Here is a 24,056-nt window from a genome sequence, read left to right as displayed (position 1 = left end):
GTTATTCTATCCTTCCCTCTCATTCCCGTAACCCCTAACACATCCTTATGGGCCTGTCACACAGGCGATTTTTTAGGCGACTAGGCTGTTGCCACATGGTCGCTGGGGTGTCGCCAGTATGGTCTCCTCAGTCACCTAAAGAATCGTACCTTTTTCCTGGTCGCCACTGGATTTTGAAATGTTCAAAGCTTGATGCCAACTTGATGCCAACTATCGTAGCCTGACGTAGGTGCTGTTACCGGGATGACGTAGGTTGTCGCCAGGAGACGTAAATTGTCACTGGTGCTGACTGGCGAATTCCATTGGCGACTACCTACGTCAACCGGCGCCAGGTACCGGCGGATGAATTGTCTTAAAGTTGTCTTCAGTTGTCGCCGACAGGGTCGTATCTTGTCGTAGCTTGACGCGGGTGGACGTAGGTTGTCGTAGGTGTGGTCGTAGGTGGACGTCCTAATGGGTCGCCGGTTGTTGGTAGCTTGTCGTAGATTAACGTCCACTAGGTGGTAGGTTGTTGTAGACGTTGTCGTAGGGAGGTCTAGTCATTGGTTTTTCTGCGACCTGCTACGACTATGACAGTCGCCGAAAAAATCACCTAAGTGGGACAGGCCCATTACTAATCAAAAATCTGTCTATCTCCGCCTTAAAAATACCCATTGACGGCCTCCGCAGCCACCTGAGGCAATGAATCCCACTGATTCACAACCCTCCGACTAAAGAAATTGCTCCTAATCTCCATTCTATAGGCACGTCCTTTCATTGTGAGGTTGTGACCTCTGGTCCTAGACTCTCCCACTAGTGGAAACATCCTCTCCACATCCACTCTATCAAGGCATGAGTGAAGCACATGCAATCCTATATTTCCATGAAAGCCATTTTAATTAAATTCCATTAATTTAATGAAATGCATTTAAATTCTACAGCTGCTCTGGTGGGATTGGAACTCAAAGCACTAAACCATTTGTTCATGCTGCTAGATTACAATGCCAGTGATCATTTCCCATAAAACATAAACATAAATTAGGCAAAGGATTCTTCAAGTGATATCCTTACTTCATCAGTGAAACATTTCCACATATTCATTGATGTTCCCATTCTTTCCACATATGCTGCCTGATCCGCTGTTCCTCCATCCCTTGTTGTTTTTCACTCAAGAATCCAGCACCTGCAGTCTCTTGTGTATCAATTTTTTAATTTTTTTTAATTATATTTTTATTAGAAGCAGTGTACAAAAGTATAAACCGCGGCATATGACATAATACATTTATTGTACAGCTTCCATTTCTTGTGTATCAAATCTGACCGTGATTTCTACTCTGCTTTCAAATTTACCTAATATTTGTCAAAAGAATTAGAACAAGTGTTTGGCCATGCTCTGCCTAGTACAGCAGCTGTTGCGATTATTTTAATTTAAAAAAAACCTGGCAAGTCACATATATCTTCTTTCTGTCAGATATCAGCCTGAAAATGTGTTATCCATTAACAACAGGAGCCTGAAGTATGTCATACATCACTGGTGACTCCCTCATTCCGAACCAAACACCGCACTTTGCAATCGTTTTCCCTGAAGTTTGTGTTTACTGAAACCGCTAAAGGCATAGCAGTAGGTTGGATTGGAGCTGCCAATTTGTTCCAAGCTTCTAGTGCTGTGGAAACATGAAGAGATCCATATGTTCTTCACTCCTGTGGAGAAAGCCTTTAGACTTAGAGATACAGTGCAGAAACAGTCCCTTCGGCCCACCGAGTCCAGGTAACACAACAGTAGATAACATCACGGGTTGATCATCGGGCAGCATATATTTTTTATTCCTAATGAAGTTTATTTTTTGACATTTAAAAAAAACTACCAGTGGGCACTATTGAATGCAGAGATACCATCGGACTGGATTAAGAGTATTACATTTATTTTGTTTCCATCCAGTTGGGCAGTGGTAGAGTTGCTGCCTCACAGCGCCAGAGACCCGAGTTCGATCCTGACCATGGGTGCTGGCTGTATGGAGTCTGGAGGTTCTCCCCGCGACCGTGTGGGTTTTCTCCGGGCACTCGGGTTTTCTCTCTGTCCAAAGACGCACATGTTTGTAGGTTAATTGGCTTGTTCAAATTGTAAATTGTTCCTAGTGTGTGTAAGATAGTGTTAATCTGCAAGGATCGCTGGTCGGCATGGGCCAAAGGGCCTGTTTCCATGCTGTATCTCTAAACTAAACTAAATTAAATCACAACAAAAGATAATATGCTTGATTACATAAAAAGTGCTAAAGTAACTCAGCAGGACTGACGAAGGGCCCCAACTCGAAACATCGTATATCCATGTTCTCCAGAGATCCTGCCGGACCCGCTGAGTTACTCCAGTGCTTTGTCTCTTCTTTTTAACAAAAATTAAATATTGTCTTGGAAGAGTGCAGTTCTGGTCGCCCCATTACAGGAAGGATGAGGGATGTTTTGCAGAGGGTGCAGGGGAGGTTTACCAGAATATTGTCTGGATTAGAGGGTTTCAGCTTAAGGAAAGGTTGGGTAGACTTTGGATTGTTTTATCTGGAATATTGAAGGTTGAGGGTAGGCCTGATAGAACTATATAAAATTATGAGGCAGAGATAGGGTAAACAGTCAGAACCTTTTCTCCAGGGTGGAAATGTCTAACTCCAGAGGCCATAGCTATAAGGTGAGAGGGGAGAATTTTAATGAGATGTGCGGGGCAGGATTTTTTACAGAGAGAGTGGTGGGTGCCTGGAATGCGCTGCCAGGGGTGGTGATGGAGGCAGATACGATAGTAGTGTTTAAGAGGCTTTTAGATAGGCACAATAAAGTGCATGGAATAGAGGGACATGGATCATGTATAGGGTGATGAGATCAATATGTTTTGGCATCACGTCCGGTAAAATACTTTGTTGGCCAAAGAACCTGTTCCTGTGCTGTATGTTTTGCGTTATATATTCTATGTTCTACATTCTATGTTCTATGTTCTACGTTCTATGTTCTACGTTCTATATTCCATGTTCTATATTCTACGTTCTATATTCTATGTTCTATATTCTATGTTCTATATTCTATGTTCTATGTTCTATGTTCTATGTTCTATATTCTATATTCTATGTGCTATGTTCTATATTCTATGTTCTATGTTATATGTTCTATATTCTATATTCTACGTTCTATATTCTATGTTCTATATTCTGTTCTATGTTCTATATTCTATGTTCTACGTTCTATATTCTATGTTCTATATTCTGTTCTACGTTCTATATTCCATGTTCTATGTTCTATATTCTATGTGCTATGTTCTACATTCAATGTTCTATGTTCTATATTCTACGTTCTATATTCTATGTTCTATATTCTGTTCTATGTTCTATATTCTATGTTCTACGTTCTATGTTCTATATTCTATGTTCCATGTTCTATGTTCTATATTCTGTTCTACGTTCTATATTCCATGTTCTATGTTCTATATTCTATGTGCTATGTTCTACATTCAATGTTCTATGTTCTATATTCTACGTTCTATATTCTATGTTCTATATTCTGTTCTATGTTCTATATTCTATGTTCTACGTTCTATGTTCTATATTCTATGTTCTATGTTCTATATTCTATGTTCTATGTTCTATATTCTATGTTCTATATTCTATGTTCTATGTTCTATGTTCCATATTCTATATTCTATGTTCTATGTTCTACGTTCTGTGATAGAACATGTCAGCCTGTAAAAAGGAGAAAATATTATCACAAATTGTGATGTAGATTAAAAAAATGTGCAAAGGCACAGTGTGTGTTTACGTTCAGTGTGTGCAACATGTGGAAACAGGTCATGTATTTATCATACAGACGTGTTCAAAATGTGTGAGATTGTCAGATATCCCATTTCAGTTCATGGCATATTTCCAAAAAAATTAACCTGTCACGGATTTTCTGAGGGACAGGAAATGAAAGATGAAACTGTCAATTATTTTGCAGGAAAATAAACTGTTCCCAACCTGCATTTACAACTCAAAAACGACACTGCCCACATCTGACGAGAGTCATAGAGTCATACAGCATGGAAACAGGCCCTTTGGGTCAACTCATCCATGCTGACCAAGGTGCCCCATCTAAGCTGGTCCCACCTGCCTGTGTTTTCCCCTGAGCTCCTTTTAAATTGTCTCCCCTCTCACCTTCAGCCAATAGCCACTAATTTTAGAATCCTCTGCTTTGAGAAAACCCCCTCCAGTTTTTCATATATCTGTCCAAATATTGTTCGAAAGTCATAATTATATCTGCTTGTACAGCTTCCTCTGACAGCTCGTTGCAGATACGAGATACGAAGCCTCTGAGTGAAAAGGTTGCCACTGAGGTCCCTCTTAAATCTCCCCCCACTTGGTTATGTGTACATTCATATAGATGTGACTTTAAGGGTCGAAGAGTAAAATTCTAATCAGAACAATGCACGTACTGTTCTTGGAGATATAGTTTTCTTTAAGGGGAAGATGATGGAATCAGTAGCTTCCTGAAATAAACTGTATCACGCTGGAGAGAATGAGAAGTATGTGAGTTTAAGAATATCTGACTACTAATATCTGCTAATCATTGGCTTCAAGGAATGCACTGTTTCCACAACGAAGGATTAAGATCTTGCTCCAGGAGCTGAACAAGATGTCATTGTTTCACATACTTGAGGCTCCCTAACAACACACAGATCAGCAACTTCCAGCAGTTCATTGCTGAAGGAGTTTAAAGTTAAAAGGCACCTTGTTGCAGTTATTGGCCATTGATCTGCATCGATAGGCATTCCAGTATATCCTGTGGCTTTAAATATACTATATTCATCTCAAAATCATTGAGCTCTTCAATGGACAGTACGGACAAGTTGGGCTGAAGGGCCTGTTTCTCTGTTGAATCACTCAGTAACTTTGCTTCCGCTGACGAGGAGATTTTCAAAGCTTCATGACATTGTCATTTCGTATCTGTCTTGGCTGCATGACCCTTTATCTTAAAGGAGTCTAGATTTACCCCTCATAGCAGTATCACCTCCACATCCACTCTGTGGAGACTTCTCAAGAGATTGCATGTCATGTATAAAATAAATTTAAAATGTATCATCACCCTGTTCACCCTCGCATAGTTTAGTTTAGTTGATTGTCATGTGTACAGAGGTACAGTGTAAATGTTTTTGTTGTGTCAGCAAAAATATCAAATATGATTACTATTGAGCCATCCACAGTGTACAGATGCAGGATAAAGGGAATAATGTTTAGTGCAAGATAAAGTCCAGTAGAGTCCAATTAAGAATAGTCCAATGGTCTCCAATGAGGTAGATGGGAGGTCAGGACCGCTCTCTAGGTGGTGATAGGATAGTTCACTTGCCTGATAACAGCTGGGAAGAAACTTGCTAAGAAACTATCTGATGTCTAAGGTTTCATTCAGCCTCATGTCATTTCACATCTCCATTAATGTGTGCAGTTCATCCTATGTCTGAATGATGTCTGATTACCTCCCATGATTTAAAATAATACATTCACAAATAACTGTGACTTCTGAACCATACACCAATCTTTCCTTGCACGTATTTTAATTAACGTGTCATAAAAAGACACCATAAAATAAAGTTCAGGATTATTATTGTCACGTGTACTGAGGTACAGTAAAAAGATTTGTTTTGCATGCTGTCCAGTCAGATCAGATATACATAGATACAATCAAGCTAAACTCAAGTACAACAGGTAGAGCAAAGGGGAAGATACAGAGTGCAGAATATAGTTCTCAGCATTGTAGCGCATCAGTTCCACAGACACAGTCCAATGTCTGCAATGGGGTAGAGGTGAATCGGACAGTACCCTAGCTTATGGAAGGACCGTTCAGAAGCCTGATAACAGAGGGGAAGAAGCTGGTCCTGAGTCTGGTGGTGCGGGCTTTCAAGCTTCTGTACTTTCTGCTGGACGGGAGCCGGGGGTGGGGGGGGGGGGAGAAGGAATGACTTGGGGGGGACAGGTCTTATTTTCTGAGGCAGCGTGAAGTGTAAAGAGGCAATAATGGTGGGAGGTCAGGTCTGTGCAGGATACAGTAGATTATTAAAATAATAAAATAAATGAATGACAGATAACTGGTGTGGCTCTTTAATAATATTCAGCTGGGCAGGAGCAGGGGGAAGATGGAATGACTGGGGTGGGACAAGTCGTTGATTATGTGGGCTGTGTTTCTGGGCCAGTGTGGTGTGGCTGCCTGCTTAGAGTATTGAGGCATCAATATCACATCACCATGAAAATCCTGATTTACTGATGCACCTTAAATTGCATTGACGTCCTAGCTGAGAGTCAGGGTCAGCAAGCTATAAATATGTCCAAATGGTCTATTGGTGATAACTGCATCCAGATTGTGAGCAGGATCAGTAAGATTGGTTCGTAAAAGTGGAGGTGCTGAAGGTCAACAAATTACTGGTTCTGATTGAACTAGGATGAACTGTACACATTAATGGAGATGTGAAATGACTCGAGGCTGAATGAAACCATCCCTTTTTGGACAGATCAACTTTAATTAGTCATCATGGTTTCACACTTATTAAAGCATTCACTATTAGAAGCACATAGAGTTATAGAGACTGAGCCATATAGCTTCTGCAGTTGTACAGGGCCCTAGTGAGACCACACCTGGAGTATTGTGTGCAGTTTTGGTCCCCTAATTTGAGGAAGGACATTCTTGCTATTGAGGGAGTGCAGCGTAGGTTTACAAGGTTAATTCCCGGGATGGCGGGACTGTCATATACTGAGAGAATGGAGCGGCTGGGCTTGTACACTCTGGAATTTAGAAGGATGAGAGGGTATCTTATTGAAACATATAAGATTATTAAGGGTTTGGACACGCTAGAGGCAGGAAACATGTTCCCGATGTTGGGGGAGTCCAGAACCAGGGGCCACAGTTTAAGAATAAGGGGTAAGCCATTTAGAAAGGAGATGAGGGAACACTTTTTCTCACAGAGAGTTGGGAGTCTATGGAATTCTCTGCCTCAGAGGGCGGTGGAGGCCAGTTCTCTGGATACTTTCAAGAGAGAGCTAGATAGGGCTCTTAAAGATAGTGGAGTCGGGAGATATGGGGAGAAGGCAGGAACGGGGTACTGATTGGGGACGATCAGCCATGATCACATTGAATGGCGGTGCTGGCTCGAAGGGCCAAATGGCCTACTCTTGCACCTATTGTCTATTGTCTATTGTCTATTGAAACAGGCCCTTCGAGCAACTTGCCCACACTGACCAACATGTCACATCTACACTAGTCCCGCCTGCCTGTATTTTTTTAGTCCATATCCCTCTAACCTATCCTATCCATGTACCTGTCCAAATGTTTCTTACACATTGCAATAGTACCTGCCTCAACTACCTCGACCAATGCACCCACTACCCATATCTGGCTCTCTCTGTTTACACAACCTTTCATGATAACCTCTGCAGATAACTTACAAACCAAATCAGTTTCCATTGCCTTCGCTGCTTACTTCTGCATTCAATTTTTAATTGGTCTGGTTTAGTTTATTTATTGTCACGTGTACAGAAATACAGAGGAAAGCTAGTGAGAACATAGAACAGTACAGCACAGGAACAGGCCCTTCAGCCCACAATGTCGGCACTGACCGTAATGCCAACATCATCTCTTATCTGCCTGCACGTGATCCATATTCCTCCATTCCCTACATATCCATCTAAAGGCCTCTTAAGTAAAAGACTCTTAAAAGACCACTATCGTATCTGCCTCCACCACCACCCCCAGCAACACGTTCCAGGCACACACCACCCTCGATGTAAAAAGATTTGCCCCACACATCTCCTTAAAACTTTGCCCCTCTCACCTTAAAGCTATGCCATCTAGTCTTTGACATTTCCACCCTGATACATGTCTACCCTATCTGTGCCTCCCATAATTTTCCATACCTCTTTCAGGTCTCCCCTCAACCTCCAGCATTGCAGAGAAAACTATCCAAGTCCGTCAAACCTCTCCCTGAATCTAATATCATCTAATCCAGGCATCATTCTGGTAAGCCTATGCACCCTCTCCAAAGCCCCCATGTTCTTCCTGTAATGGGGCGACCAGAACTGCACATAATAACTCCAAATAACTTCCTAGCTCTTGTATTCAATGCCCGATCAATGAAGGCAAGCGTACCACATGCCTTCTTTACCAATGCATCTACTTGTGTTGTGACTTTCTGTGGACCAGTGGAACCGGACCCCAGATCCCTCTGCTGTTGAGGTTCTTGCCACTGACTGCAAACTCTCTCCTGTCATAGTTTTATTGAACAGTAAGTTTCAGACTAGATACCAAATTTTTTTAGATTATTTACTTCACTGGCTGGAAAAAAATGAAAGGAAATAAGAAGGGTTTCGGGCCGAAACGTTTCCTATTTACTTCGCTCCATAGATAGATGCTGCTGCACCCGCTGAGTTTCTCCAGCATTTTTGTCTACCTATAAATATTTAAGTATTTCTTTTACATGGTTTTGGGATACAGCACAACAAAGTCATTACACCTGAACCGAGCAAAAACACACAAAGTGCTGGAGGAACTCAGCAGGTCAGGCAGCATCTGTGGAAGGAATGGATAGATGCCGTTTCAGGTTGAGACCCTTCTTCAGACTCTGCCAATATGTTGTTTACCTATCCATTAATTGTAAGCCGTACATTCGACGCTGCCTGAGCCGCTGACTTCCTCTAACACTTTATTTTGTTGCCCAAGATTCCAGCATCTGCAGTCTCTTGTGCCCGCTGTAAAAGTTGAAGCCCTCATCCCCCCAGTTGTCAAGGGATCAATCACAGATAAGGCTTCCCACACTGCGCTAAAGAACTAAAGCTGTCAGACTACACTTCACTGAGATTCCACAGTGAGACAAAGCCCTCATCTGGATGTTCAACAATATATTGAGTGTACTTATATCTGATCCTTCTCATAACTCATGAATACTTATAGATGACGTTATCTCAGTTATAGTCATAACAGGTATATTCTATGCATTGCCTAACCAAAACACCACCAGCTTCTACCAGACTTTAGAACAAGGGTGAACATTTACTTTGTGAGCTTTGGAAATTCTTAATAAACTATGATTTTAACTAGTGCAAAGTATTTAAATGATAGACTTGGAACTTTGGGTGTGAAAAATGAGCAGATTGTCAAGACTATATTATGCATTGGTGTTGGTGTGATGTTGTCACATGTGTACTGAGGTGCAGTGAACAGCTTTTGTTTGTGTGATGTCCGGTCAAATTGGATAAAACTGCGGGTAAAACCGCAAATGCTGGTTTGCAAAAAACAGACATAGACCCTACTTCAGATTGATTGTGGTGGGATGGGAGGTGGGGGGGGGGGGGGGGGGGGGGGGGGGGGGGGGGGGGGGGGGGGGGGGGGGGGGGGGGGGGGGGGGGGGCATACTGTTTTACTGTGTTGTGCATGGTGGCCAAATTGTACTCAGGATTGAAGGAACTGCAGATGCTGGCTTACAAAGCCTAAAGAAGGGTCGCGACCCGAAGCGTCACCTATCCAAGTTCTCTAGAGATGCTGCCTGACCCGTTGGGTTACTCCAGCACTTCGTGTCTGTTTTTTGCAAACCCAACATTTGCGGTTCCTTGCTTCTGTCTCATTACTTCCCACTAGTTCCTGGGATAAGTGGGGAGCTGTGCTAGAAAGGGTCTACGTGTTCACCTTGACCAACGCTAGCAATCTGCTCCCAGCTTATCCTCACCTCACCCTGACATCTAGGATTCATGCAGTGGAAATTTCAGGATGGCAATCCGTAGAAGAAACCCTGGTGGAATTTTTCTTCCTTAATGTCGAGGTTAATTATAATTCCTTGGCTGAGATCAGCTCATTCCATTCCATGTGGGAATTGCCCGACTAGTATTAATCACAGCCTAGAGTGGGCTGTTCTGTACATGAGCACTGAGAGGATTTCAAAGCAGTTCAAAGGACCTCGGTATTTGAACATGCCTTGGCATCGCCTTACTCCTGCCCATAAGAATAGATCTGTCAAACTTATTTCTGTTATTTTTGGATAACCCTACACACAAATTACTGTGCTGTGCTTGCTTAGATGCACAGCTAACACTTCTTCATGGAGATACTAGTAACTGCAAACGATGGGATCTTGAGTAGAACACAAAATGCTGGAGGAACTCAGCAGGTTATAAGAGATTGGAGTAGGATTAGGCTATTCGCCCCATCAAGTCCACACCACCATTCAATCATGGCTGATCCATCTCTCCCTCCTAAACCCATTCCCCTGCCTTCTCCCCATAACCCTTGGCTCCCCATAACCATAGATGCAGGTCAGGCAGCATCTGTGGAGGGAATGGACAGGCGACCTTCTGGATTGCCACCCTTCTTCAGACTTCATGTTGACAATTCTGCATGACGGGCACAGTGGTAGGATTGGTAGTTCAACAAGTGAAACATCTGACCCAGATGGGTTCAATTCATTGCCACCATGTCTGGTGGTGTGGTGGTGTGGTCAGACCTCATAGCATCAGAATACTTTCAAGAGAGAGCTAGATACGGTTCTTAAAGATGGTGGTGTCAGGGGATACGGGGAGAAGGCAGGAACGGGATACATATTGGGGTTGATCAGCCATGATCACATTGAATGGCTCGAAGGTCCGAATAGCCTACTCCTGCATCTATCTATCTATCTATCTATCTATCTCTATATTCTATCTATCTATATTTAAAACTCTGTGTGTGGCTGGCTGTGTGACTGTGTGTGTTTCTGACTTGTGGCTGCCAGCCTTTGATTCGTTGCCACGCCAACACCCAACCCACAAACGCCCTGATTTTTTCCATTTCGGTAGACATTTCACTTTTCATTCCAAGTATCCACTCCTCATTAAATTTTGTCGTGTTTATGTACACATTTTTAATCAAATTCTTCCCCCCCCCCCCCCCCCCCCCCCCATATGCTGGAAATAGGTGGGACAAAGTCAGGCAAGTGATAGGTGGATACAGGTAAAGGGGGGGGGGGGGGGGTTGATTTACCCGTGTCTCTTGTGACCCACCTACGTCCCCTCCTCCTCCCCTTACACTAACATTCCTTCCTCTAGCTTCACAATTCCAACTCTTCAATCCTTTTGTCTCACATCTTCTGTCTTTTGATCTGTGGCCTTTGTCCAACCTTTGTCCACCTATCAACCCCCCACCCCACCCCCCCCCATATGTTGTCACCTATTATATATTATATTCCTTTTCTCCAGAGATGCTGCCTGACCCGCTGAGTTACTCCAGCGCTGTGTGTGTTTACCGTGGTGGTGCAGATGTGTCTCAGAGGTCCCTTTACTTTGTGTCGAGTTTTCATGAGGCAAGACACTGCGATAGTTGCAACTGCAGCGTAGAATTTGGGTGCATCCAGTTACGATACGTAATATCCCCGGCAGGTTTGCAGAGTTTGCCTTCCAACAATGAGATCGCCGATGACCATGAGTGGTGGATGAACAAGTGATCTGGAAAAGACGCGTGTGTTAGAAGTTTTATATAACATAGAAACATAGAAACATAGAAACATAGGTGCAGGAGGAGGCCATTCGGCCCTTCGAGCCAGCACCGCCATTCATTACGATCATGGCTGATCGTCCCTTATCAATAACCCGTGCCTGACTTCTCCCCATATCCCTTGATTCCACTAGCCCCTAGAGCTCTATCTAACTCTCTCTTAAATCCATCCAGTGATTTGGCCTCCACTGCCCTCTGTGGCAGGGAATTCCACAAATTCACAACTCTCTGGGTGAACAAGTTTTTTTATCACCTCAGTCTTTAATGGCCTCCCCTTTATTCTAAGACTGTCACCCAACATTGGGAACATTTTTCCTGCATCTAGCTTGTCCAGTCCTTTTATAATTTTATATGTTTCTATAAGATCTCCCCTCAACCTTCTAAACTCCAGTGAATACAAGCCCAGTCTTTTCAATCTTCCCTCATATGACAATCCCGCCATCCCAGGGATCAATCTTGTGAACCTACGATGCACTGCCTCAATCACAAGGATGTCCTTCCTTAAATTAGGAGACCAAAACTGTACGCAACACCCCAGATGTGGTCTCACCAGAGCCCTATACAACTGCAGAAGAAAATGGGACACAGAGTGTTGGAGTAACTCAGCGGGCCAGGCAACATCTCTGGAGAGCGTGACAGGTGGCGCTTCGGATCTGGACCTGCATGCTGCTCACGTTAGCCTTGCTCAGAACACGTTTATACCCCGCTATCTCGACCACCAACGTCTCCTCTGCTTTCCATCTCGTTCAGATCGCCCTGCTAAATTGTTTTCAATTGAAAAATAAAGGTTATTCGTGGTATTTTACAAGGCAAAATTGAAGAAGGGTCCCGACATGAAACGGCCCCTATCCATGTTCTCCACAGATGCTGCCTGACCCGCTGAGTACCCTTTGTGTTCAATGCAAAACTTAATAAATGAGTCTAGTGTGCCTCTACGTTTTTTTTAATTTCAAAAATATGCGTAATTCCTCATTAAATACATACAGTATATATTTGGAAAACATAACCGGTGCAAGTCATTTCAAATATTTAATGTAGCCCAGTGGTAGCTCTTTATAAATATTTAAAAATATGTTTTATTCCTATATATATAGTATATATATATATATATACTAAAAAAGTCTTAATACATTTCCAGTGTTCTCTACCCAATACCTCTACGTCCAATAGTACTCAGTAGTAGCTTTTTAAAAGTTCATAAATAAAGGTAATTCTTAATCAAAATATCTTCAGATTGGAGATACAGCGCGGAAACAGGCCCTTCGGCCCACCTAGTCCACGCCCGACCAGCGATCCCTGCACATTAACACTATCCTATACACACAATTTTCATTTATACCAAGCCAATTAACTTACAACCCTGTACTGCTTTGGAGTGTGAAGGTACACAAACGTACAAACTCCCTACATGACTACAATCTCGTTACACCCGTAGTCAGGATCGAACCCATGACTCCGGCGCTGTAAGACAGCAACTCCACCGCGGCGCCACCACGCCACCCAACTGGATAGAAACAAAAACCGTGTAATACTCTTAACCCAGTTCTACAGTCTCTCTGCATTTAATAGTGCACACTATTCTTTAAAATGTCAAAAAAGATTCGAGAAAAAAATATTATACCGTTATCTGCAATTCCTTGTGTCTCCTAGAGACAAAAAAAACTCGCACGACTTAATGCATTCCAAGAGTATCTCCGCTTTCAATAGTATCCAGTGGTAGTCCCAGTAATATAGTTTTGTTTTAAATGTCAAAGATAAGCTTTATATAGATAGGACGAAAAGCGTTCGAAACTCTTAATACACACCTAGCTGTTAATGCATTCCTCGTGTATCTATCTGTACGTATCATATGCACAGGGAAACATTTGTTTCTAATGTAATAAACTTGTATTCGCAATAAAATAATAGAGAGAACAAAATCCGCGCAGGATTTAACTAAATGCATTCCCGGGGTGTGTGTGTGAGCATTGAACACAATCCCTCGGGGTGGTCCCAGTAATAGATTTTAAAACCACCTTGTTATTCCTAATAATATGCTGTATATGGGGGAGAGCAAACAGCGTGCAAAACTTTTCATGCAGCTCGAGCTGTTAATATATTCCTAGGCTGTTTCTATGTCCAATAGTACGCAGTAAAAGTTCTGTAAATGCAATAAACTTTATTCGTAATAAAAAACAATGATAGAGTGGAAAGCGTGCAAAACTCTTAAAGCATCACAGTATGTGTAACAGAGTCCAGTGGTGGTCCTCGTAATAGTTGTTTAAGGTCAGAAATAAACTTTATTGAAACTCTACAAAAGTTTTTATAAGTTTTCTCGCTATGAATGTGTTGCTGGGTTGTTTCTGCATTGAATGGCAGCCGGGGGTATCTATCTGCGCCTCTCTTTCTTCACCCTGTGCAGTCACGGTGGTGTGGAGGGTAGGGGAGGGGAGGGGAGGGGGTCTGGTCCGGGGCTGCGGGGATCTTCGGGCGGCTGACGCGGCGTGACTGGCAGCTTACCTGGCCATGGGGAGGGGAAGGGAGGGGAGGAGAGGACGCGGCTGATTGATGCTGGATTCGTGCAGGAAGCAAGGCGGCGCTTCCGTCCGCCCGCCGCCCGGCTCGCCGCCTCTCTTAAAGCCGGAGGGAGGGGGCCGAGGGACTGGCATACAGACAGACGCTGCTTGTGTGTCCGTGGTGGCCGGCCGCAGAGGGAAGTACAACACGGGGGGAGGAATAAACACACGGCAGCCCTGCACCTTGCTGCCGCCCTCTGCGTTGCAACCTGCTGGGTGGATTCACTGCAGAGAGATAGATAGAAAGAGAGTGTGAGAGAGAGAGAGAGACGGAGAGCGCTGCAGAAACACTGGAGAACAGGATTTGCTGGCTCGGCGAGAGAAGGGGATAGTCCACACAGGCTGGCCCGAATGGCCGCCGGGGCGAGTTTACGTGCAGTGCTGGCGAGTTTGCTGCTGGCCCTGACTGCCATCGGTGTGACAAGGGGCCAAGAGGATTTGGACAGCCTGGCGCTTTACTATGGGTTCGGGACGGGAGCCACCGAGGAGTCCATCGTCCTAGCCAACAACGGGGTCCGGGTTCCCTTCGGCAGGTCGGCGGACCTCGACCCGGTGCAAGACCTGGTCATCCAGGTTGAGCCGGGAGACCGGTGCACCATCACCGTGCTGGACAACGACCCCTTGTCCCAGAGGCCGGGGCAACTGACGCCCAAGAAGTTCCCGTGCGAGTTCGGCAGGGAGGAGGTGAGATACTCTCACTTCGGGTCGAGGAGTCCCTCCAGCGACCGGGTGCAGCTGCAACTGAGGTACGACACTCAGACCGAAACGCTGGTGCTCCCCTTCACTCTACAGGTAGACGTGGCCTTCACCCAACTGGAGATCGTCACCAGGAACATGCCCTTGGCCGTGGAGAGGCTGCTGGGCACCAGCAAGGCGCTGGACTCCAAGCTGTTGGAGTTGACCTACCAGCCCAACTCGCAGCGCTGTCGGCTGACCCCACTCCCGGGGTCCGGGGGTCTGCCGCGCTACGGGCGGCTGCTGTGGTCCCACCACGACTCCCAGAACCTGCCGTGCGACCAGCTGGACGCCGCCGAGATCCGATACCAACACACGGCCCGCGGCCGCTCGCCCAACCGCGACTACATCCCCATGGTGGCCGAGATCTTGGACGTGGAGGGCAACGTGTTGAAGCAGGAGTATTTCCAGATTGCGGTGCGCATCCGCGAGGGGATGGAGAACACGGCGCCCCGGCCCAGTTTCCTCAGCATGATGATGATGCAGGTGGACCAGTTCGTCCTGACCGCCATCACCCCGGACATGTTGGCCGCCGAGGACACCGAGTCGGACCCGGGAGACCTCATCTTCAACATCACCTCGCCCGTGGGCCACCACGACATGTGCATTGTCAGCACCGACGACCAGAACCTGCCCATCTCTTCCTTCCGCCAGCGGGACGTGGAGGAGTTGAAGATCGCCTACCGGCCCCCGGCCGACGACTCAGACCAAGAGAGGATCTTCCAGCTGGAGATGCAGGTGGTGGACACGGAGGGAGCGGTGTCCGAGCCGTTCGCCTTCATGGTGGTGGTGAAACCCATGAACACGTTGGCGCCGGTGGTGAGCAGGAACGCGGGGCTGGTGTTGTACGAGGGCCAGTCGCGGCCTCTCAGCGGCCTGTGGCTCAGCGACGAGGACAACCTGGACGAGGTGCAGGTGACGGTGGTGGACGGGTTGAGGCACGGCGGCCTGGCGGTGCTGGGCGCGCCCAGGACCTTCTTCACCCCGGCCGAGCTGCGGGCCGGCGCCGTCATCTACCAACACGACGGCAGCGAGACCTTCAGCGACAACGTGGTCCTGGCCATGAGCGACGGCCTCCACCGAGTCGAGTTCCTCTGCCCCGTCACCGTGGTCCCCACAGACGACGAGGCGCCGGTCCTCAACGCCAACACCGGCCTGGCCCTACCCGAACGCCGCACCGTACCCGTATCCCCTCTGGCCCTCAGCGCCACCGACGTGGACTCCGAGGACTCTACCCTCCTGTTCGTGGTGGAACCTCCAATCTCCCAACTGGGCCACATGGTCCTGAGGCAGAGCGAAAGGCCGCTCGACCCGTCCACATGGACCTCGATCCAGGGACACGAGGCTTACGAGAAGGTGGTCCAAGAGTGGCACCAGCAGGACATCCTGGACGGGAGGCTCTTCTACCGCCACGTCGGGCACCACACCACCTCCACCGTCATGGACCAGATAGTCTTCCGAGTCCAGGACGACAACGACCCCCCCAACCAGTCGGGCCAGCAATCCTTCATCGTCAAGATCCAACCAGTAGATGATGTCCCACCACAGATGCACCCAGCGGCCACCCTACAGATGGTGGTGGAGGAATACCGCCTGACCTACTTCAGTAGGAAGTTCCTGCGCTTCACGGACGTGGACTCGGAGGACCGGGAGCTGAGGTACACGGTGACCAGCCCTCCCACCGACACGGATGAGAACAACCCGGTGGCCATGGGCAACATCGTGCTGACCGAGAGCCCCGGCACCCTGGTGAATGAGTTCACCCAAGCGCAGGTCAACCACCACAAGGTGGCCTACCAACCCCCGGACGTGGAACTGGGCATCACGCCTCATGTGGTCCAGTTCGACTTCAGTGTGGAGGACACGGCTGGAAACGTGGCCCGGGGCACCTGCACCATCTTCCTACAGCCCGTGGACAACAAGCCGCCCCAGATCACCAACACCGGCTTCACCGTGCTGGAGAGGGACACCTACCTGATCACCAGCGCCGAGCTGGACGCCACCGACGCCGACACAGACGGACCTCGGATCACCTTCACGCTGGCTCAGCCCCCGGGACACGGGCAACTGCAGTACGCTGGCGTGGCCGTCAACGAAGGGGAGGCCTTCAACTTGAACGACATCGCGACCGGGAAGATCGCCTACGTCCACGATGGCCACGAGTCGACCGGGGATTCCTTGAAGGTGGACGTGAGCGATGGAGTCCACACGGTGACCATCAAGGTGCGAGTGACGGTACGCCCGGTGGACGACGAGGTGCCCACCATCATGTTGGCCGCGGGCACCATTGGCTTCCACCTCGACGTGTTGGAGAACGGGGTGACCGAGATCACCACCAACGTCATCCAGGGCACAGACCGGGACACCGACGACCTCCGGTTGACTTTCATCGTGGACGAGTCGCCGAGACTCGGGGAGGTCCTGGTGAACGGAGTCCCCGCGGAGAGATTCACGCAACGGGACATCATCAACGGGCTGGTCCTGTACTCGCACACCGGCGGCGAGGTGGGACTGCAGAGGAAGGAAGACTCCTTCAACCTGACCCTCACCGACATGTCGGACGAGTGGGACATTGGGGGGAATAAAGTCCAGGGCGTCCGTGTGCAGGTGACCATCCTACCCGTGGACAGCCAAGCGCCCAGTGTGGTGGTCGGTCAACTCTTCACGGTGGTCGAAGGCGAGAAGAACTCAGTGACGACGGAAAATCTCCGGGCTGAAGATGTGGATAGTCCCGGCGACGATATCCTCTGCACCATCATCGTCCAACCCAACTCGGGCTACGTGGAGAACATCTCGCCGGCTCCTGGTTCGGAGACGTCGCGGACGGGGACGGCGGTCACTGCCTTCTCTCTGAAGGAGATCCGCCTCGGCCACATTAACTACGTGCAAAGCATCCACAGGACCGTGGAGCCAGTGGAGGATCGCTTCACGTTCCGCTGCTCGGACGGCATCAACTTCTCGCACAAGCACTTCTTCCCCATCCTGATCATCCCGGCCAACGACGAGAAGCCGGCGATCTTCATGCGCGAGTTCGTGGTGATGGAAGGGATGAGTTTGGTGATAGACACCCCCATCCTCAACGCCGCCGACGCGGATGTCCCGGCCGACGAGTTGACCTTCACCGTGGTGAGGCCACCGAAGCACGGCAGGATCGTCAACCAGATGGCCACGGGCACCGTGTACATGGACAGCTTCACCCTGGGCCAGATCACTGGGGGGTCCAGCATCGTGTACGAGCACGACGACTCGGAGACCACGGAGGACAGCTTCGACGTGCGGCTGAGCGACGGCACCCACAGCGTGGACAAGTCCGTGGTCATCATGGTCATCCCTCTGGACGACGAGACCCCGAGGATGACCATCAACGACGGCCTGGAGATTGAGATCGGCGAGAGCAAAACCATCACCAATAACATCCTGAGGGCCACCGACCTGGACTCGGAGGACAAGTCTCTGGTGTACATCATCCGGTATGGACCAAGCCAAGGGCTGCTGCAGCGCCTGCTGCCTTCTGGAGGACTGGCCAACATCACGGGAGGTATGAACTTCACCCAGGACGACGTGGACCACGGTGCGATCCAGTACACTCACACGGGCCACGAGGGCATGCGGGACCTGATCAAGTTTGATGTGACCGACGGGATCAACCCACTCATTGACCGCTACTTCTATGTCACCATTGGGGGCGTGGACATGATCTTCCCGGACGTGGTGAGCAAAGGGGTGTCTCTGAAGGAGGGGGGGCGGGTAACTCTCACCACCGATCTTCTCAGCACCACGGACCTCAACAGCCCGGACGAGCACTTGGTCTTCAGCATTACCCGAGCCCCTGTCCGGGGCCACCTGGAGTGTAGCGACCTGCCTGGGGTTCCCGTCTCCACCTTCAGCCAACTGCAGCTGGCCGGGAACAAGGTCTACTACATCCACACCGCGGACGACGAGGTGAAGATGGACAGCTTTGAATTCGAGGTGACCGACGGCCGCAACCCCGTGTTCCGCACCTTCCGCATCTCCATCAGCGACGTGGACAACAAGAAGCCCGTGCTGGTCGTGCACCAACTGGTGGTGAACGAGGGGGAGGTGAAGCTCATCACCCCGTTCGAGCTGACGGTGGAGGACAGGGACACCCCGGACGGCTCGCTGCTCTTCACCGTCACCCAGCTGCCGGTCCACGGCCGCCTGCTCTTCAACCTCACGGCGTCCGTCACCTCCTTCACCAAGCAGGACCTCAACGAGAACCTCATCAGCTACAAGCACGACGGCGCCGAGTTCCCCGAGGACAGCTTCTCCTTCACCGTCACCGACGGCACCCACAGCGGCTTCTACGTCTTCCCCGACACGGTGTTCGAGACCCGGCGGCCGCAGACCATGTGGATCCGCACAGTGGCCGTGGACAACGGGGTCCCACAGGTCGTGGTCAACAGAGGAGCTCCAACTCTCCGCGGCCTGTCCACCGGGCACCTGGGCTTCACCATCACCAGCAAGGCTCTGCGGGCCCAGGACCGAGACAGTGTGGATACCCTACTCAAGTACAAGGTGATGGAAGGCCCTCAACACGGATACCTGATCCACGTGGCCAAAGGCAATGGCAGCATCTCCAGATTCACTCAAGGTAAGATCAGAAAAGGTACTAGCAGAACAGGACATGTCATTGTAGAAGATGATCAAGGAAATGTATAACAATGGCCTGTTTCCTTTATCATCATTACATGTTTGCATATCTTTCATTCATTGTTCTTTATCTCTCCACAACACCGCCTGTATCTCTCGTTTCCCTAATCCCTAACCAGTCTGATGAAATATCACCCATTCCCGCTCTCCAGCGATGCTGCCTGGCCCGCTGAGTTGCTCCAGCTTTTTGTGTCTATGAATTGTTCATTGTTGGCTGAGGGGAAGGTGACAACGAGGCATACAAACAGTAAAATTAATCAGGAGGACGTTGAAACTATGTGTAAGAAAGAAATGCAGATGTGTAAGAATGACTGCAGGATCTCGGTCAGCTGTGTCGGGGGGGTGACAGAGGAATGGCTAATGGAGTTACTTAGAGTGACCAAGCAGAAACAAAACACAAAGTGCTGGAGGAACTCAGCTGGTCAGGCAGCATCTGTGGAGGGAAATGACAGATGACGTTTTGGGTTGGGACCCTTCTTCAGACTGATGGAGTAGTGGGGGAGAAAGCTGGAAAAGAGAAGTGGTGGTGGAACCAAACCTGACAAGGGATTTAAAGAAAGACACAAAGTGCTGGAGTAACTCAGCGGATCAGGCAGCATCTCTGGAGAATATGGGCACTGTTGTTTCGGGCCGAGACTCTTCTTTGGACTCAACCTGAAACGTCACCCATCCATGTTCTCCTGAGATGCTGCCCGACCCGCTGAGTTACTTCAGGACTTTGTAAACTAGCATCTGCATTTCCTTGTTTCTGGCATGCGATTGGTGAGGAGGTGATTCAGATTCAGATTCAGATTCAATTTTAATTGTCATTGTCAGTGTACAGTACAGAGACAACAAAATGCATTGGCAAATGGCAATGGCAAATGGGTGGAGTAATGTCAAAGGCTGAAGGTGTAAAGGAGACAAAGGGGTGCCAGATAAGGAGAGGTGAGGAGGGGTGAAATGTCGAGGATTGTCACCAGCTCCTGCCCACTTCCAATCTGCATCTGTCTTGGCATCACCACCAGTGTGTAAATGCACACCTCCATATTCTGTCTGAAGAAGGGTCTCCTCTCCAGCATTTTTGCCTACTTCCATATTCAGGGACAATTTCTTCCCAGCTGTTATCAGGCAACTGAAGAATCCTATGAACAATGAGGGAACAGTTCTGACCTCCCATCTACCTCATTTGGAGACCTTTGGACTATCTTTAATCAGACTTTACTAGACTTTATCTTGCACTAAAGATTATTCCCTTTATCCTGTATCTGTACACTTTGGATGGCTAAACTAAGCAACAACAAAAACAAAACTAATCCAGCTGAACCTTTGTTACCTTCTGCAGACTTGGGGTAAATCTGGAGATAATGGATTGTCGGGTACACTTGGCAACATTCTACACCCAAAACATTGCTGTGTTTTCTCCACGGCAGCTCTCTGATGTTCCGAATGTTTGATGTACTGCAGCCTTGCCTGATTGCTGTTATACCTTGGCACCTGATGAAACTCGTGTCTGCCCTGCTTCCTCGCTTTGTTAGATATTAATCTCTGGCAAGTCGCTTGTGTACATTAGAACGTTAAATGAAGTGCAGGATGAGGCTTTGTCTCCATTCAAAGCTACGGGGCTCTACATCTCTTTGTGGTTTAGAAAACATCAGAATATTCAAATTGAAGTCATTAATCGAAAAGAAACAAAAAGTTTAATTAGACCTACCTGGAGAAAATGAATGGTTAAAAATAATAACAATGACTTGTATCTCAATCCACTAATTAATTGATGGATGGTAATGTGGTTTTATAACAATAACTTCTCTTTGATGTTTCAGGGGATGTCAATGACATGAAGATCTGCTACATACTGAAGGAAGGAGTCAACGCAACAAGTGACATCTTTCATTTCTCCATCGAGGATAGTGGTGAGTGACTCTTCCTGCCCTCTGCAAGAGCAGGCCAATGAGAGACACAAAATGCTGGAGTAACTCAGCGGGACAGGCAGCATTTCTGTAGAGATGGAATGGGTGATGTTTCGGGTTGAGACTCTGAAGAAGGGTCTCGACCCGAAACATCGTCCATTCCTTCTCTCCAGAGATGCTGTCTGTCCCGCTGAGTTACTCCAGCATTTTGTGTCTATCCGCGGTGTATACCAGCAGCTGTAGTTCCTTCCTAAACAAGTGGCTGTTTCTGCTGTACAGTGAGTCCATTGAGTATTCTCACCGTGACTACAACTTTCAGCTCTACGACAGATCGGGCTGCATTTGGAGTATTGTGTGCAGTTCTGGTGGCCCCATTACAGGAAGGATGGGGAGGCTTTGGAGACGGTGCAGAGGAGGCAAAGAGAAAATGTTCCTGCTTTAGGAAGTGATAGGAAGGGCACAAAGATCAGGAATAAGATCACCAAAATGTTGCCTGGATTCGAGGATGTTGGGTATAGGGAGAGGTTGAACAGACTTGGATTGTTTACTCTGTAATGTTGGAAAGGAGGGGAGGCCTGATAGAAGAATGTCAAATTATAAGAGGCAGAGATAGGGTAGACAGTCAGAACCTTTTTCCCAGGGTGAAAATATCAAATACTAGAGGGCATAGTTTTTTAAATTTTGTTTTTAGAGATGCAGCATGGAAACAGGCCCTTCGGCCCACTAAGTCCTGCCAACCAACGATCACCCCATACACTTGTTCTAGCCTACACACTAGGGACAATTTACAGAAGCCAATTAACCTACAAATCGGCATATTGTTGGAATGTGTGAGGAAATGTAGGATCTTATTGAAAGGAATAATCCTACAAGATTATTAAGGGTTTGGACATGCTAGAGGCAGGAAACATGTTCCTAATGTTGGGGGAGTCCAGAACCAGGGGCCACAGTTTAAGAATAAGGGGTAAGCCATTTAGAACGGAGATGAGGAAATACTTTTTCACGCAGAGAGTTGTTAGTCTGTGGAATTCTCTGCCTGGTTCACTGGATACTTTCAAGAGAGAGCTAGATAGGGCTCTTAAAGATAGTAGAGTTAGGGGATATGGGGAGAAGGCAGGAACGGGGTACTGATTGGGGATGATCAGCCATGATCACATTGAATGGCGGTGCTGGCTCAAAGGGACAAAAAGTGGCCTACTCCTGCACCTGTTGTCTATTGTCTATTGAAACTGGAGCACCCGGAGAAAACCCACAGGGAGAACGTGCAAACTCGAAGTCAGGATTGAACCCAGATCTATGGTGCTGTGAAGCAGCAACTCTACCACTGTGTCACTGTGCCACCCTTAAGCTTCAAGGCAATTTGTACTAATCCCACATCTTTGTGGCAGAAAGTTGTGCAAAATGTTGGTGAGACCACACTTGGAGACCACACTTGTGTTCAGTTTTGGTCCCCTTGCTGTGGGAAGGATTGATAGGGTGCAGAGTAAACTTACGAGGATGTTGCCAGAATCAGAGGGACTAGGCTACAGGGAGAGGTTGGACAGGCTTGGACTTCATCCCTTGCCGCTCAGGAGGATGGTGGGTGATCTTACTGAGGTGTATAAAATCATGAGTGGAATAGATAGGGTGAATGTACCCAGTCTTTTACCCATGGTAGGGGAATCAAGAGCCGGATATTTAAGCAGAGAGGGGAGAGATTGAATAGGAACCTGAGGGGCAATTATTTCACACATGGGGAAAAAAACTCTCAGAGGAGGTAGAGTTGCTGCCTCACAGTGCCAGAGGTCCAGAGAGTTGAGGCAGTAACTATAACAACATTTAAAATACATTAAAAGATAGGAAAGTTTAGAGGGCAGGTGGGACTAGTATAGATGGGACAACTTTGTCTGCAACAACAAGTTGTGCCCAGGGGTCTGTTTCCCTGATGTGTAATTCTATGTATTTGCATTCCTAAACCTTGCTGCTCGAAAAACCTTTAACATTTATTTTATAATAGTCAAGATTTTCAATGTTATACTAGTGAGAGGTTGTTGCAATGAAAAATATCTTAATTTCAGGAGGCAGAAGATGTTTGCTGTCTTTGTGATAATAATTTCACGCAACGTTGCAGCAGTTTTATGATACGTGGGGATTATTTAAAAATGTTGCTGCAATCCATTCCAAGCCTCATTTGAGCAGGGCAGGTTGTAGCAGGCAAGGAAGGGATGTTTCCAACCACACGTCTGGCTGTGGTAGAATAATATGCTTTGTGTACCATACAACCGAATGTAGCACAGAGCTGAACAATTCAGCAATCACAATCTTTGTTGGTAATGACAACTAAAAGACTCCGTCTCCAAAGTCTCCATCTCTTCACCTGCAATTATGCACAAGAGGCTTCTAAATACAGCTAATCGGAGGCTGAGGACATGATCTTACAGAGGTGTATAAAATCATGAGGGTGATCTTATAGACATGTATACAATCATCTTATCTTCTTAGGCCCCCACCCCCCTTGACTATGGGTGTCTCCAGAATTGGAGGACGCCCATGCGTGACTTTGTTTAATGTGGGGAGACTGGTGCACAGACAGCCACCCCACGGTCCGTGACGGATCTGGGTCAGGATCCAGTGGCATGGAGTCCAAGACGACCGGAGACCCTTTTCTGCCGCAGCCTTCATCCGCCTTCCCAGCCGTTGTGACGCTCCACTAAGGTCAGCCATCGTCCTCTGC

The 24,056-nt window shown here is 47.6% G+C and overlaps 1 protein-coding gene across 2 annotated transcripts in view; it reads left to right on the top strand.

Moving 5' to 3' along the window:
• Window positions 1–14,048: 14,048 nt before the first annotated feature.
• Window positions 14,049–24,056, top strand: part of LOC129698375 (FRAS1-related extracellular matrix protein 2-like) — a 125,074-nt gene continuing 115,066 nt past the window's right edge. For both annotated transcript variants that reach the window (XR_008723668.1, XM_055637491.1), the window contains exons 1-2: window positions 14,049–19,392; window positions 21,257–21,346. Coding sequence is in view for 1 of the 2 variants with exons in the window: in XM_055637491.1 (XP_055493466.1) it covers window positions 14,397–19,392; window positions 21,257–21,346 (5,086 nt within the window). In the remaining variant the exon portion in view is untranslated. The remainder of the gene's footprint in view (window positions 19,393–21,256; window positions 21,347–24,056) is intronic.

Source organism: Leucoraja erinacea, chromosome 6 (assembly GCF_028641065.1).
Source record: "Leucoraja erinacea ecotype New England chromosome 6, Leri_hhj_1, whole genome shotgun sequence".
Taxonomy (NCBI): Eukaryota; Metazoa; Chordata; class Chondrichthyes; order Rajiformes; family Rajidae; genus Leucoraja; species Leucoraja erinaceus.
Note: the sequence above shows the minus strand (reverse complement) of the source record. Positions and strands in the feature narration are given on the sequence as shown.